The sequence below is a fragment of the Marmota monax genome, unplaced genomic scaffold (assembly GCF_021218885.2).
Source record: "Marmota monax isolate L192 unplaced genomic scaffold, Marmota_monax_Labrador192_F-V1.1 WCK01_AAM20220418_F8-fsc00002, whole genome shotgun sequence".
Taxonomy (NCBI): Eukaryota; Metazoa; Chordata; class Mammalia; order Rodentia; family Sciuridae; genus Marmota; species Marmota monax.
Genome location: NW_026693571.1, coordinates 42407249 through 42425002, shown reverse-complemented (window position 1 = coordinate 42425002; position 17754 = coordinate 42407249). Strand labels below are relative to the sequence as shown.

The window sequence follows — 17754 nt, the reverse complement described above, 5'->3', positions numbered from 1 at the left end:
CATCTCAAAGGACAGCTCTAGAGACAAAATATCATATTTAAGGAAAAAAAAATGATGATCTAATAAAGAAAATTGTATGGCTGAAAAACTAGGACCTAGTGGTGCATCTATCATTCACCCTGTCTCTCTGTACAGACATTAGCAGAGAACTGCTAGAGAGTAATAATGATCTAATATTTTGATTCCACTTTGCAATTTATAAAATCTGTACTTACACTATATTTTCATAGCAATGTTAAGACAGGGAAATATTACTTTTCCCATTTATAGAAAAAAAAAATGAGACCCAGATTAAGCTTGCCTTAATCTCACATCTAGTGAGTGCTGTAATACATTTAAACCAGGTCTTTTGACTCTAAAGCCAGTCCAGTTTCCAACATGAGGGGGAAATAAAGTTTTAAAATATATTTAAAAACTTACTCATTTTCTTTTTCAAGTCAGAAGGGTCCTAAAAATCTTTGAATGATTCAAAGTTAAAAAACATAAAATTATAAACTTCCATTCACAAAGTATTCTAATATGGTTATTAGCTGATATTACTAGTAAATAAGGTACTCTGGAGGAAAGTTCTAAGTGTCTTTATATTAAATGTGTAAGAAGAAATAAAGCACACACGTACACCTCAGTAAACAGAACAAAAAGAACATAACTTACACTTTAAAAATAATTAATAGTCACCACTATGCAATGACAGCATGCTTTAGTGTGACTTCCTCAGGAGCATAAAGCCTCAAGCCAGTAACTCAGAGACTAGGCTGTTGCTTTTGTCCTCCTGTCTGCTCTGTAGTGATCATCTCCACATCGTTCCTTAGTGCTCTTAGTTCCTTTTAGCTTTAAGCCCGAGTTCCCTCATCTCAGCAACCGCTACCCACTTCTGTTGGGAATGCCCTATTATAATCTAAGAAGGCAGGGAAATCAGAAAGCCAAATATTCAAATACTCCAACATGCATACACATGTAAGTCATGTTATACACACAGTCACACAGGTGCACACATACTGAGGGTACCAAACGACGATGTTTAAATTGCTTCCTTGATCATGACCCAGCAGACATGAGTAGATTAACACAGCATGGAAGTTTCATGGACCCGAGAATGAGATGGTAAAACACACTGTGAGACCTAGAATTCTCAGGCTCTAAGATCGTGTCTATGATTGGAGTCACAAGACTCAGCATGGGTCCACATTTGGCCGTATGATTCAGAATTGATTACTTGGCTGGGCTTGAGTCTACATGTCTTCATCTGGAAAATGGGAATAAAAATCACCCTGATGTAGTTTTGTAAAATGAGTGCTTTAAGCCACATAATGTATTATTAAAAGTCTCAAAATGCTAATTCCAAAAGCTAAGATACACACAGAACCTTTTTGCTCCCCTATTTATATGTTCTTTCTCACACACATGGGATAGAACAGTAACAAACACAAAATATATCAATATAAAAACAAAGCAGACTTTTACTCACATGATGTTTGTATTTTAAATCTGTATGTAGCCTTGTTTCACGTAGACGAATGCTGAAGCTCAAATTCCCAAATAAATAGGGAATGAACTATATTAACAAAAATCTTTAAAAATCCCCCAGAGATTGAACAGCTTTCCAAAGAAGGAAAATGATGCCTTTACCTATGGGCTTTTCCACATTTAATTCTGAGTTACAAAAGCAATTCCTGTTTCACGTACTTAAAGAAAAAAACACTAAAAAAAAAAACCCAAAAAAAAACAAACAAAAAAAACTAAGCAAAAATGTCTAGAAAACCTTTTGCTTTGGCAGAGAAGGGCAGATTCCACCAAGAGTCACAGTGTGGGCTCTGACATGAGGCTGATTCACAGGTGGGAGCAGCTGGCCCACGTGGAGGCTCCCACTGCCCACTCCAGAATGTCCTGCCCCACAGTGCTGAATTTATTTATTTTTATTAGTTGATTTTAGTTATACATAATATTGGGGTTCATTATGGCATAATCATACAAACCCAGAAAAAAATTTGCTTTAATTCATTCCCTATTTTTACATATCACTTAATTTGTTCACTAATGAGTGACCCTAGGAAGGGGAGCTCTTGTACCAGAAGGTACAAGATGGGATTAGGAAGGTGCCAGAAATACATTTCATCTATTTATCTTCTACTGAGTCAATCATGTAATTAAGGCAAGAGAGAAAGAGGGACCTGCCTTAGAAAACAGATTGACTTCAGTACTTTTAGAAACTGACTTTTCCTGGTGTTGGAAAACCAGCCTTCTGATAACAGAACTCATTGTTTTCCTAGGGGAAACACCCTTCCCCTCTGGTCTAGATGGTTCAGGGCGTCTGACTCCAGCCAGACCTAGCCCATCCCCTCACTGTGTCCCCCACCACAGGGATTAGACATGTGGGCCAAGTTCAACCTGAGGTGGTTTCATTGGGAACTTATAAAGAAACTGCTAGAAGCAGAAAACCTCTTACTTATGGAGACCTGGTAGCTGTCTCGGCATCATGAGTGAACCTCACGAGAGGACAGAGCCTGAACAAAGAGAAGCATTGGAGAGAAGGGGACTGAGTTCTAATGACCTGGCTGAAGACTACAGCCTTGCCGAAGCCAAGCCTGCACTAGGCCTTTCCAGTACCTGAGCCAACGAATTTCCACTGGCACTTAAGCCAGTTTATGTTGAATTTGTTGCCACCTGTAACCAAGAGCCCATATCTGGGAAAGAATTATTAGAGTCGTAACTACAAATTCAATGCTGTGTATCAGGGCTATCAAATAATCAGCAGTGTAAACAATGAAAAAAAGTAATATCAATTGAATAATGAAAAATCAATCCCAAGAAGAAAGAGAGAATTACTTGGTTGGCTTTTGTATCCCAGAATCAAGGACAATACCTTGTGGTCTCTGGAAAAAACAAAGGTGAAACACTCAGGTTGCTTTTGATTGAGTCTCTGAAAACTTTATTTTTCAGAAAAATTCCTTGAGAAATAAACCTTATAGGGTCTTCATGTAGAGCTCTTAAGTGAACTTAAGTATCAATGACAGTTAATACTTCCACTGCTACATATTCATAGCTTTCGACATCAATAAAGCCTTGTAGCCTAAGTGATATTAATTAATTACTCATAAGTGAGGGTAGGGGAAGGCAAAAACATCTATCCCTACTTAAGAAGTACAATTATTTGGAATAGAAGCAAAGGCCAGACTGAACATACTGGGTAAACCTCAAATCAACTTTTTCACTTAATCTACTCGTTTGGAAATCTTCAGTGGGAATAATGGTAGGACTCAGACGGGGGCCAGGAGTCTGAATAGTTGGTCTGTAAAAATCACAAACTGGATCCCAATATTGAATGTTTTCAGTGGCCAGAAACACACATATTTATAAGGAAAACTTGGAAAAGGCAGAGATGCTGTATTCTATGTGTGTCTAGTAAAAATGCTATTCTGGATCATGCAAATTAAGTTTACAGTGACACAGAATTATTTTTCTAAGTCTCACTGAAAAACAAACTCTGACAAACAACAAAAACAACACAGCCTTTTTGTCTGGTAGATCTCTGCTTGCAATTTTGAATCGGGCCCATTAAATATTGCTCAGTGGAAAATCTCCAGGTAGTTTTTAGATAAGACATTATTACTATTCATTATGGGTTAGATTACATCAAAAATATTTTTTGAAGAATTTCCCAAGCACACTGTAATATTAACTGTGCGGGTCAACGACACACGAGAAAGAATGCGAAAAAGGAACACCCACATGAACATTTACCTTCCACTGCTCTTTTGAAGAAGACTTTGCAGCTGCCACAGGTCACTACCCCATAGTGACATCCTGAAGCCTCATCCCCACACACCAAACATATTTTGGAAGGTCTTGAGGATCCAGTAGAAACACTTCGTAAAGTAGAGCTGGGGAAAGAAATCAAGATTTAATAACTAAACTATAATGGCACATTTCATATGCTGCTCAGCTTAGCTTCAAATGTGTCAATAATCCAAGCTCCAACCATGGATTCAGGATGCTGGGGCCACATGCTATGTGACTCAGCAGAATGAAGGCAAAGTCCATCAGAGGGAGACATCAAAAATGGCGCCTGGTAAAGCCTTATCCTAGCAACACTCAGATGTGAACACTTTCCTGCCCTCTCCTATTATTGAGAATATATACAGTCTCCACCCCTCTCACTCATACACAAAGAAACCACGCTTCCTGGCACTCCAAGGTCAGTGAGAAGACTCCTGCACCAAATCATCATGATAGTATTTGTAGTCCTTCTGTTTGGACACCAAAGAGTTATTACAATACTTTTCAACACTATTCACTGAAGATTCTCATTATTGATCTTTATTATACCTGATTTTTAAAAACCCACCCCCTTCCAAAACAATCCGTTAATTGTTTTCCTTTGCCACAACTGCCATCAATCTCACCCTCCAAGCTCCTGGATATGTTCCATTTACCTCATTTCATTTACTAATTTGAAGGGACACAATCATTACAAAACCAAAAACCCATACATCCCAGGTATCGTTCAATGGAAGAAAGTAAAGGGCGCGGGGGAATAGCTTTTTAGGGACAAAAGTAACCCTATAAGCAACCATCTGCTTGAATCCTCTTTAAGGGGGTCTTCTCAAAATGTTTGACACATTACTGTGTTAGTTAATGGTACACTCCAAACAAAACGTTTTTTACTGTAATAAGAAATCAAAGTTCGGTGACACTTTGGATGTGCACTGAGCAGGCAAAGTTCGTATTTATGGTTCACATGCATTTATTAAATAGTTCACATGCATTTATTGAATATTTACCAATAGGACCAGTGCAACATACAGAGAAAATAAATACTTTAAAAAATCCAGTCTATGCCACCAAGGTGGTGGGGGCACAAACTCCCATGGTAAGTGCTGGGCTGCACGGTCATTTGGTGGCACGGTGTCACTTCAGCTCTCCATATTGGGAAGGGTGGGAATATGGAAGTCAGAAAACACTTGCCCAAATGTGACAGCTGAGCTGAGCCTTCAAGTCTGCCTAGGTGGTCGCCAGACAGAGAAAGAAGGCAGAGGAAGCAGCAGAGGCAATGGATCGGCAAAAAATACGAGCTGAACATGTTCAGAAAACTTTGGTCACCTGGCTGTCAGTGCTTCTATCTCTGTGGATGACAGCAGGCACATGGAAAAAAGAAAACCACCAAGGGGCCCACTGGCTATGTAATGGCACTGACTTCTGCTCCCCAAATTAGCTAAAACACAGTAAAATCATGTTAATGTAAACATTTAAAAACAATTTTAAATGTTCGAACTACCCTCTCCCCAGAAATAGCTGAAGGAACAAACTACGCAGCCGCTCAGAGCACTGTACCATGACGGCCTTTCTAGCAAATGACTTCTTAAATCAAGGACCAAAACAATGTTCTCCAAAGTTGTTTCTACTTCTGAGAAAAGTGCACTTTATTATTTTTATTAGTGTCCTTTGACTTTTTTATGGCATTCAAAACATTCCATTTCAGCACCAGTAACTTCTTCAACATATTAGCCGGTTAAATTCAATCCACGCTCCGGCTGTCATAGTGCACTTCACAGAGCAGCGCCGAGACTTCGTAAATGTTTAGAATGTAACATAAAATCATCATTAAAATGTAATTGCTTTCTCACAATGGCAAGCATATGTGGGATTTTTATTTAACATTTTTGTGGGCTTTGGTCTTGGTCCCAATACTTATTCGCCTCTTAGTGTCAATCTCTGGAACGTTTCTCTTCTGCTATCCAAACTTAACTTTCTTGGTGACTTCATCTAGTCTCTTGGTTTTAATATGTTGGGGACTTCCAAATGTTTATCTCCAGCTCAGAATCCTGCCCAGAACTTCAGACCTGTTCATCCAATAGCCCACCTGGCCTCTGCCCTTGGGGGTCTGATATATACCCCAAACTCAACATGTCCAAAACTTTGCTGATCTTCTCCCTGCCTCCAAACCTGCCCCTCTAACAGACCTCATCATCTCTGTTAGTGGCAACTATCGTGGGTGGAATTGTGTCCCCTCCAAATTTATAGGTCAAAGTCAGCCCCTAGTGCCTCAGAATGTGACCTTATTGCATCAGAATGTGACCTAGTTACTTGCAAATAGGGTTGCTGAAGGTGTAATTAGTTGAGATGAGGTCATGCCTGAGTAGGATGAACCCTACTAAAGAAAGCAATTGGGACACAGATCCCAACACAATGCCAAGTTTAGATGAAGGCAGAGATCTGGAGATGCATCCAGAAGCCAAGTAAGGCCAAAAGTTGCTGGCAAACCAGCAGAAGGGAGGAGAGAGGTACGGAACAGATTCTCTGTCACAGCCCTCAGAAGCAACCAATGCTGCCAACACCTTCCTCTTGGACTTACCACTTCCAAAACTACAAGACAATAAATTCACTGTAGTTTGAACCATCCAGCTTGTAACCCTTTGTTACAGCAGCCCCAGGAAGCTAATACCACCCTTCTTTCTTTCTAGTTAGTCAGGGTAAAAACATCTAGACTCCTCCCTGAATCCCCCCCTTCTCTCACACAACACACCCGTCTGCTAAATTCTGTTCACCTCACTTCAGAGTGAGTGCACTCGGCTCTGCTCACTTCCACAACCTCCTCTGGTACCACGCTGGTCCAAGCTGCCCACGCCTCTGACCTGGGACTCTGCAAGGCTGCCTAGCTGGTCTTCCTGTTTCTCTTTGCTCCCTCACCCGCCATTGCAGACAGAAGGATCCCTTTATTCCTTTGCTCTCATCCATTCAAGGGTTTTCCTCATACTTGCAGACCACAGGGGCACAGTCAGGCCTCTGCACCTTCCCTCGCCTCTCTCTGGCCTTCTCCACTAGAGGGACACTGAGCTCCTTGTTGGTCCTTGAACACACCAGGTAGGATCCCATGTCAGGGTCCTTGCACATCTGACCCTCTTCATCAGACATCCACAGGGCCCCCACCCTCACCTCCTTCAGACCTTCATTCAAATGTTTCTCAGGCCTTTGCTGACTACCTGTTCAGAAATGCCTCTCCTCTATTGCCCATGATATCTATTTGCTAAAGTTTGTTTATTATTTGTCTTATCTGCACAAGAAAGCAAATTCAGCATGGGCTAGAATCTCCATGCATCATGCACTTATCCGTTCCCCATGCATGAAACAGCACTGGGTACTGGGCAGGCGTCTGCTGTGGTTTGGATCTTAAGTCCCCCAAAGCCCAGGTGTTAAAGGCTTGGTCCCCAGTCTGTGGCATTTTGGGAGGTGGTGGGACCTTTAAGAGGTGGGGTCTCATAGGAAGAAGTTAGGTCACTGCAGGTATGTCCATTAAGGGAATATTGGGGCCCTGGCCCCTCTTCACTTTGCTCACTTTGTTTGCCAACTGCCATGAGGAAAACAGGCTTCCTCCACCATGCAGCCTGCCATGATGTCCTGCTCCACCACTTGACCCTGCTGGTCACTTGGATAGAGAATTCTGAAACTGTGAGCCAAAACTAACCATTTCTTCCTTTTATGTTGATTATCTCAGGTATTTTGCCATAGTATCAGAAAGCTGACTAACAGTGCACTCAATCAATACTTGAGTTAGTGATCAGATAACTGGCATCCTCACCACAGTCTCTGCAAGACCCACCATGCCATGAATTCCAATGTCTACTGCAGTCCTGCAGTCCTCATGCAAAGAAATGCAATTTGTTTGTAACCAGTTGGAGAGTTACAAATACGTGGCTGAACTAAATTGAAGGAAGTTTATAAAAAAACAGATGAATTATGAAATACAAAGGAAACTACATAAATTACAAAACCAAATCAAATATTAATTCTGTTTCCCTTATATTCACTAATAGCTTTCAATGACAAGATGGCAACTTCACCTATATGTGCATTGTTTTTAATTGTCGATGCATCTTTTTATTTTATTTATTTATTTTTATGCAGTGCTGAGGATCGAACCCAGTGCCTCACACATGCCAGGCAAGTGCTCTAGCACTGAGCCACACAACCTCAGCCCTGGATGTGCCTTTTGGTTTGTCTCTCCAACGATATTACGAGATCCTTTCTTATCCTATCTCCAACATCTCTGATTTTTCAGGCTCTTCCTCATCTTGTCCATCACTAAATTCACAGTTCTACTTTGGCCATCATTTTTCCCATTTCGACATTATCCCCTAATGAGCTCACGCACCATCTCAGATTCAAATGGCTTGCTTGGTGAAAGATGTTCCAAATCGCCATAACCATTCCACTCTTTCCCTCTCCCTACAATCTCATGTTTTCTCCTCTATGTTCTATAAGCTTCTTAAATATACTATATTCAAAACCATATTTATCTTCTTTTTTCCCAGATCTTGATATTCCGAAAGGTATTGCCATCTATTAATTACCCAATCTCAAACCCTATATAATTGCCCCCTCCTTATCCATGAAGGATATGTTCCAGGATGCCCAATGGATGTCTGAAACCATGTATCATGTACTGAACCCTCATATTCTCTATGTACAATGTTCTCTTCCATACACCCTACAATCATGCCACACAACTGTCCTTTCAAATATTTTTCCCTGGTGTCTCCTTTGCATCACTACTTTAGAACTCTGGGTTTGTTATTAAGTAAAATAGGGGGGTTTGAACATATCACGGTGATTCTGTGATAACCAGTCTGATAAGTGAGCTGACTAAGTGATTAATAGATGGGTATCATATACCTTGTGGACACACTGTACTAAGGAATGATTCAATTCCTGGGCATGGTGGAACAAGATTGCCTGAGAGGCCATTATACTACATTTCAGATTTCCCGAGATGCCATCATACTGCATTTTAAAACTTATGAATTGTTTATTTTGGGGAAGTTTTTCATTCGATATTTTCACACCACAGTCTGAAACTATGGAATGCAAAGCCACAGAGGAGTGGGGATTGCTATCCTCCTCCACAACTACTCAGCATAACCAGCTACCAAGTCCTGCTCATTGCAGCTTTGCAAACTCCCATCCCTTCTCTGCACTCCACTGTTGGTAATATGGGTCCTGGCCTTTGTTACACCCTAAGGGTGTTTCCCTGTCTCTAACCTCCTGTGTCTCCAATTCTTTCTGACCAAGGAATTGATGCTGCAGAGTTCTGACTCTATTGTGCCCATGCTCAGAGGCCTTCAACTGCCCTGACTCAATGCCAGGGTGAAGGAAAGCCTCAGCAGGAGGTCTAAGTTTCTCCTACTCTGATGGACCTTCTCCTGCAGGGTCTCTCCGTAATGCCTAGCCTTATGCTCAGCACATGCCAATATCCTTTCTAAGAGATCTCGGTCAAATACCATTTACACAACTGAGCATTTCCCCTATTCCTGCAAGCAGAAGTGCTACCCATCCTTAAAAGCCTGATGTCCCCACAGCAGGCCACTCCCCCTCCTCCCAAGTCTTCAGCTCTCCTTGAGCAGACCTCACTCTTGCCCTTGCATTAGTGACTTGGGCACTTACCCTAATCCCTTGAAGGCCAAATACTTATCATAAGGATCTCTGTGCTACCACTGTCACTAGCCCTGGGTTGGTACTATTTATTGAATGAATGAAATCACACTCATAATCTCATTACAGTAGAACATAAATTTACCAATGGCAATTTTACAGAAGGTATATTGATGAGGCCAAGGTTATAGGGTCAATTCCCACATGGTTCATCTAGCTTTGCACAGAGGAGGGAAAACCAGAGACACAGACTATTCTCAAAAGCCCTGCCAGCTGCCTCACAAACACATACCTTCCTAACACAAGAGACAGGCCACAAAGTGTGGATAGGTTTTGGAAACTCTATTCTATACTGATACCTCATCATCTACCTCTGAAACTGAAAGATGGCCCATGGTTGGAGGTTATATGCACCCAGTTGTGACAAATGCATCTATACATTTTATAGGAGAGAGGAAAACAGGGAGGGAGGGAGGTATAGAGGGGCAGATCTCACTTCTTAGACACAGTTCAAAACACAGAGGGTATCTAGAGCTTTGAATGTCAAAATTCACCTTTAGAGTGCAATCTGCTTACTAAGATTCATATAGGATGTGAGGCTCACACCATAGGGCCAGACATGCAGGGGTCAAAGATGGGGAAGAGTCTCAGGAAAGAGGCCTGGGTTCTTGTTTCAGGTCAGCGATTATTGGTAAGACCTTAACAAAATCATCTCCCTTCTTTGAGTCAAAATTCTCACTGTAAAATAAAGAGGTTGAATTGATGATCTCCTAAGATCCTTTGCAAAGGATCCTTTTAAGATGCAAAAGGTACAAAAGACAAATGGGATGGTTTCTTATGATTAAGTTTAATCTAAATTGAGTTTAAAGCTCAAATTAAAGATAATAAAACAGGAGCTGGGGTTGTGGCTCAGTGGTAGAGCACTTGCCTAGCATGTATGAGGCACTGGGTTCGATTTTCAGCACTGCATATAAATGAATAAAGAAAATAAAGATCCATCAACAACTAAAAAATATTTTTTGAAAAAGATAATAAAACAGAAGATATAGTCAGGAACCACTGTTTGATCTGGACCAAGCATAAAAATGTAAAAATATTATTCTCTTTAGATTGGCTACTTATATAGCATTTAGAATCTTTTCTTGCATCTTATAGGATCACAGTTATGCCAATGTTGACTACAATTTCTGTATAGAAGTATACATTAAATGTTATTCTACCGCCTAAAAATATTTTAATATTGATGAGCTGGAAAAACTACTCAAACTGGTCATTTTTGGTCTTGGTAATCAAAGAAACATTGTTCACAGAAAGAAGTTTATCATTAGCAGACAAAGGTAGTTCTTACTATTGCATACAAATGTTAAAATATTATAAAGCAGAACTGAGTGAACATTATCTTTCTATTTATGAAGAGAGTGTCTCTTAGGAAAGCACAAGTAAGCTGCCACCATTTTTGGTGCCAAATATAATAGTTCTAATCACCCAGTAAAGAGATTGAAAAGATTAATCAAAGGTTCATACTGACTTGGGTGAAGTCTGGGAGGCTGGCAGGAGCCATCCATCAAAAACACAAGGCTGTTCCCCTGAAAGGGTTGGGTACTCAGCACTAAGAAACTATGCAGGGGGAACAAAAATTTACTGATCAATAAATAACAAGAAACTGGCTGAGAATCTGTAATGCATTATGTCATCCTAGCAATCACGAAACATAAAACTATCTTTCCCATTTTGCTATAAGTACAGGAGGAAGCAGCAGTGACCCATCTGCTGTCAATGATCACAAATCCCTCATGTCCACTGCCTCATTTTGTTCTTTTTTTTTTTTTTTTTTGGTTGGAGATGGGTACCAGGGAACTCAGGGACATTTGGCCACTGAGCCATTTCCCTACTGCTATTTAGTATTTTATTTAGCGACAGGGTCTCACTGAGTGGCAAACAAAAGTGCCTCACCATTGCTGAGGCTGGATTTGAACCCAAGATCCTCCTGCCTCAGCCTCCCAAGCCACTGGGATTATAGGTGTGCGCCACCGCACCTGGCCATCTCATTTCTTAAAATTACTCATTATAAATCCGACAAATCTATCTTCTGAACTATTATGTAATCAGATATAAGCTCTACCAGGGATGCCCACTCCCTGCTGACATTCTTTATTTTTCCATGTGTCAGAAATCCATGCAATCATTCAGCTATCGAGAGCAGAGCGAGAATCTGGAGAACTCTGTGAAGAACATATCAGTAACCATCCTTGCTTGCGGGGGTGTGTTCATAAGTCATGAATTGACTATTTATGTAAGGTCTGCCTGGGCCCCATGGTTCTAGGCTCTTAGGTAAATGAGAAAGAGAAAGTCTGTATCCTCATGGAAGATGAGTATTCTGTGGGAGGAGAGAAGGAAACAATTTCACACAGCCACGAGTGTGAGGAAGAAACTGACAGGGACCGAGAAAAGATGGGGGGTTGAAGAACAGGATCCCTTAGGGAGGTGGGGGAGACTGAAATGACCCAGCAGCCAGCTACGTGCAGACAGCAAACCAAAGGGAAGGGCTAACGCACAGGCGCTGGGACGGGAATGAACAGGACACTTCCCAGAGAGAGAAGCAAGGGCAACGTGATGGCAACGCAGTCAGACCAGGAGGAAGGGAGATGAGAAGCAACAGGACATGAGGTCCAAGAACAAGGCAGGGCTGCAGGGTCTGAAGGCCTTGGAGCAAAAGTAGCACCTACCTCTAGGGACCATCAGGAATGATGTGGACCCGGAGTGTGCCGAGGGAAGGGCAGTGAGAACCACTTATCCTTTAAAAATCTTACTCTGGCTGTTGCAGGGAGAATGGGATTTATGAGTGAGTGACCTTGGGAATGGAGAGACATGTTAAAGAGACTTCTGCAGTTACCCAAGCAGGAGAGGATGTGGCTGGGATTGATAAAGACAGTGAGAAGAAGCTGCTGCAGGGATTTTTTTTTTCTTTTTAAAGCAGGTAATAGTAGCAGGGATTAAAGAAAAAGTGGATGGTGGTACTGCTGATAGGTGCAGCTGGAAATGACCAGACTGGGAACTGGGGGTTTGTTTTGCATCTGATAACTGTTGAACCTACACATAGGATGGTATGTTACTACTTGTAAGTAATGTAACGGCGATCATGTTAAATGACAGTCTACCTGCAGGGAAAAGGGGAGCAATTTCTAAGAGGTTCACTTGACCATTTGTGCCACAGTTCCCTCATCTGTCTTACATCATGGTTGATGCAGATCAATTTACACAATATGTTTAAGAACGCTTAGAACAGTGCCTGACATGTATTTGGTGTTATTGAAATTCTAGCTATTAATCAGTATTACTGTGATAGAGTTTCAGGTCATTTTAACCTTTCTAAATATTTTTTCTGTACTCCTTTTAATTTGTATAAGCATTGTACAACATTAGTAAGCAGCAGCACAGGTTTTATGAAATATATTTTTATTTTTATTTTTGGGGGGTACTGGGGATTGAATTCAGGGGCACTCGACCACTGAGCCACATCACCAGCCCTATATTTATTTAGAGCCAGGGTCTTACTGAGTTGCTTAGTGCTGTGCTTTTGCCGAGGCTGGCTTTGAGCTCGCAATCCTCCTGCCTCAGCCTCCTGAGCCCCTGGGATTACAGGTGTGCACTACCATGCCCCGCAGAAATATATTTTTAAAGAGTACTACTACAATAGTTGAATTGTTTATTCACTGCACAGGCAGTGTTTGGGTCCATATAGATTTGAGTATTTCTTCTAGGAATCCTGGCCCCACCAGGCACAGTTGCACATGCCTGTAATCCTTGTGGCTCTAGAGGCTGAGGCAGGAGGATTGCAACTTCAAAGCTAGCCTCAGCAACAGCAAGGCACTAATAAGCAACTCAGATCCTGTTTCTAAATAATATACAAAAAAGGGCTGGGGATGTGGCACAGTGATTGAGTGTCCCCGAGTTCAATCCTCGGTATCTGCCACCACAACACCACCCCCCCCCAAAAAAAAACACAGCAAATCCCAGCCCCCTCTGGTATCTGCAGTGGGCTAGACTAAGAATAACCAAATTTGATCAGTAGAATAAATCATTACTGAAATTCAAATGCATACACCTTTATGTAAAGTAATAGACATAAAATCTAAGAAACGTAAGATTTTGGAGAACAATCAATTTTTAAAAATATATTTCACAAACATAATCCACCTTTAATAACTGGTACTGAAATCCTTGATTTTGCCCACACATAAAACATGCTTAAAAAAAAAAAAAGAAAGGAAGCCTCTTTGTTTCCTTTTGTTTTGAAAACCCTATATTTTGAGTCACAATATTTAACCTGAAGAAGCTCATTCTAATTTTCCTATTATTTGGGGGGAATATTTGGGAGTGGTTTTATGGTGCATTTTCTTTTGAGATGTTCTTTGGTGACAAATGAGTCATTAATGTTTGGGGGGATAATTCATTGCTAAACAGGTTCATCTTTCTAAGCCACAGTTCATAATGCACTAAAGAGGAATTAGAGAATGAATGCACAGCTTATGAACTGACCTGTGAATTCAGTCACATAAGAATATTAACACCTTGGAAGACAAAGATTCAAGTATTGTGATGGTTCAGTCAACTTTGATTTTTATTTTTTAAAATTTTTTGGAGAGGGTAGCGAGGTAAAAATGGAACTTTGCCAAGGAAAAATAATAAGTCCAGAGAGTCGCAAAACACACCGGGGTCCAGAACTCCATGAACTCTGCTCCAAGAGCAGCATGGGAAATGGCCCAAATCACAGAGGGTCTCTGACACCAGAGTAGGCAGTTCGGATTCTGAGAAGCATCTGGCAGGAGACCCAGAACATGGTACAGAAAACGAAGAGAAACGCGTGCAACAATCTACCATGTTAAAGGACACAAATTGACTGCTCCCAATTTTTGGTATGTAGAATGTAGACAATGAAAACAAAAAGGTCTCCTGAACTAGATAAATATCTCAGGACCACTGGATCAGGCAAGCATGCAGAACACATTCAGTAAAGAGAATGGTTGGAACGGAACATAAAGGTTATCCCCAGAGAGATGGCAAGAGCCTCAGGATTTCTTCTTGGAACAATGGATGAGCCTACCCATGAAAAAGCTGAAGAAGAAGGAGAATCTTTGCTGGAAACCCACAGAAAACCAACACTTATGAGTAGGTAGGGAAGGAAATTTGAGGAACAAACATGCATACATAAGCCCTGTTGATGGGAAAAGCATTCCACATCTGTTTATGAAAGAGTTTCCATGTTCGGGGGTGTTATCTTTGACATAAAACCACACTGAGAACAATTTTTCACTTGAGCATACACAGAGTTTCTACAATATTCTAACACCAAGTCATTTCCAAAAAACACATGTTGAGCATGTATATGCCAATCATTGGTTGCTAATACAACAACCAAATACATTTACTAAAAAGTTGCTACCACATTTTAATCATTGACATGTGTGACTGCAGATACACACACACACACACACACACACATTGTATGTTTTTCAGAATCCCTGGAAGAAATCATGAATTCGTCACTTCATCTACAGGTTAGTATTTTATAAACTATGCTTTAAGGAGATTACAACTGAATCCCTTCCTGAGCGTTTTTCAATGACTTTGCTTTTGAAAACATTTGTGTGTGTGTCTGTGTATATGTAAAACATAACTCTTTCCCCAGCCTACGAATTATCTTTATGCTGAGATGCAGTCTTAGACAATCATACAGATGGAATGAGTCACTGAAGTGTGATGGGGTTTGGACCTCCCTATGGATGTTGAACCTCAGTTATTAAGATACTGATTTCCACGTTTTTTATTTGCCACATTCTTAAAATGTTGATGTTAAACATGATTCATTGTGGTTGTTTTGAACAAGAGAATAAGGCTTCTTTCTATAAGTTTAATTAATGAATCAAAACTTCAAATAGCTTTCTCCCTGAGTGGCTCTTCCTGCATTCTAAATAATCATTTCCATCGCCACTGCAATCTACCAGCTCAGTGCTGCTGGTACCACTGCTGTGCATGACCTGAACAGAGAGATCTCAGAGATTTTCACCCCCTCCTCTACTTCCCTTATACGGAGTTTTTATGAGATAGGATAAAGGAATTTATCATTTTTCTTCTTTCTCTCTCTCTCTTTCTGGAATTTAGGTGTGAAAGGTTTAGACAAGATCACTCCAACATCTATGAGATAATTAATGACATGCCTAATACTTCTTCCAATAGGATACCATGTTCTATGTACTTCACATCTGAGTCTGAGCAGAACTGCCACTCCTTAAAATAGAACTGTACTATGACATTGGAAGTCCTATGGAATGCCTGTATTCACTGGATCATTCCTTCAAATTCCAGTTTCTGAGTAATCATAATAGGTAGCACTTAAGAGACAGAAAATTGGAAAACAATTTCTCAGGCAGGAAACATTTTTAAAAGGCTAATTCTATAATTGAGAAATAACAGAACTGCTCTCAGGTTCGTTTAATGTTCCGAAGTGATCTTTCAGGAAAAGTATAAGGAATCTATCAAAAACAAAAATCTTTCCCTCTCACTGATCAGCTTATAACAGGTTTTTTTTTAAAAAAAGTCATTTTCAAATCACTGTCATGAATTCTCCAGGCCCGAGGGTGCTGTTTGTCTTGTTTTTGAGGGGAGCCTACACTGACACCAACGGCTGCCCCCATTCTGCTGAAAAGCAGGATGACTTCACCCTGGCTCCTTCTGGCAGGTGTCCCTGGAAGAATGGCTTGGTGAGTGCTACACAGTGCAGCTTAGGGGACACACTGGCTCCCTGGGAATCTCTGAAAACACACACACACAACATGAAACATACAGACGTCAAACATGAAGGCAACTTTTGCGGCCTTTGGGGATTTTTCTTTACGAATCCCCCCAAAAGAAAACGGCACAGGTTTTAAGTAAGAGCAACCACATGGGACTGGGTGGCAGATTTAGATGACTGAGTCTGCAAAGAAATTCAGAGGCGCCTTTCCAACACTGTCCCCACCACCTTCGGGACCCGTGAGATGGGTGCTGTGCCAGGCCAAAAGCACTTTCCTATGTTACCTTAAGTTTCCTACAGAACTGTCCTTGAAAATTCTTCCTCCTCAAGCACAAGTTGTAAAATTATATGAAATGGCCATTTTCCTACTGTGTTCAACCTGCAAGATCAGAAAGATCTTATGGTTCCATTTAACACACTTCTGATCTCTGGTTTTTAAAATCTAGGTCTGCCAGGACAGCATTTCCAATTCAACGAAAGGATTATCTACTGTTGCGTAGCCAACAGGTATGGGGGTCCAGGGCTTCCAGGATCACATGCTGAATGAAGTATTGCTTCTCCCACTCCCACAAACCCGAGTTTCTTTCGGAATCACATTCTCCATCCATTTTGGTTCTTATTTATAAAATTTGTATGGCGTTATTATTTTTACATGTGTCCGGTTTTTTTTTTTTCTGATTAATTTCACTGTTTTCAAGTGAAAAATGTTAGTTTTTAAAAAATGATTTTAATAAACCAAACTGGTCATTTCCTGACTTGGCATGAAGAGAACAATAAAGGAATTCCAAGTACTTTCTTTGGGTCTTTGTTTTTCTTAGCGTTTGAAGTTTGATTTTTGTTCTTCCAAAAACATTTGAAGCCTAAGGTTTTAGAAGGACCGTCTTTGCCTGCTAGGATTTTGTGCACACATGCACCCAACCTATAACCACTGAGTGGGTGCTGCTCCGTGGGGACCAACAGGCGGCTGCATAAACCATCCTGTTTATGGCCTTAGCTATCTCTTCCCTAGACACCTTACACTCTATCCTACTTTTAGGGAAAATAAAGGGGAAAAAAATATTGCAAATTACTCTGCCTCTTCTCAACCCCTCCATGCACATTATCCATCCTTCATACATATTTTGGCATCAGAGATCTGGGTATATTTGGTTATTAGTAGCGCAAATATTAAATACATTTAATCATTTAATTTGAATTAAAAGATACATTCCAGTAATTGGCATGTACGGAAGAAGAACTAATCAGGGCCTACGTCTTTTCTACCTACTTCGCTGAAACCTCTTACCTTATCCAGTTGCTATCCTAGCATTGAGAAATAGGGACAATTACCTCAAACATCCCCTTAAGCCTATAATTGTGTGTCAACAATAAACAGGTGCTGAAACAATGGTCTCCTCCCTGTTTTCATTTAAAAAAGATAATTTCTAAGCACTGAGCATATGCTAGGCTTTGTTCTAGGTGTATGATACAAACCAGTTAGCAAAACACACTAAAATTCTGATATTTAGAACTCTTTATCTAGTACCAGGGAATAG

At 40.7% G+C, this 17754-nt stretch overlaps 1 protein-coding gene across 2 annotated transcripts in view; it reads right to left on the bottom strand.

The window, feature by feature from the left end:
* The window catches only part of Nr3c2 (nuclear receptor subfamily 3 group C member 2), a 322521-nt gene that overhangs the window by 155716 nt on the left and 149051 nt on the right, over positions 1-17754 (bottom strand). The window contains exon 3 of one of the 2 annotated variants that reach the window (XM_058583936.1): positions 3730-3881. In XM_058583936.1, the coding sequence (XP_058439919.1) occupies positions 3730-3881 (152 nt within the window). The remainder of the gene's footprint in view (positions 1-3729; positions 3882-17754) is intronic. The other variant, XM_046458919.2, reaches the window with a different exon arrangement.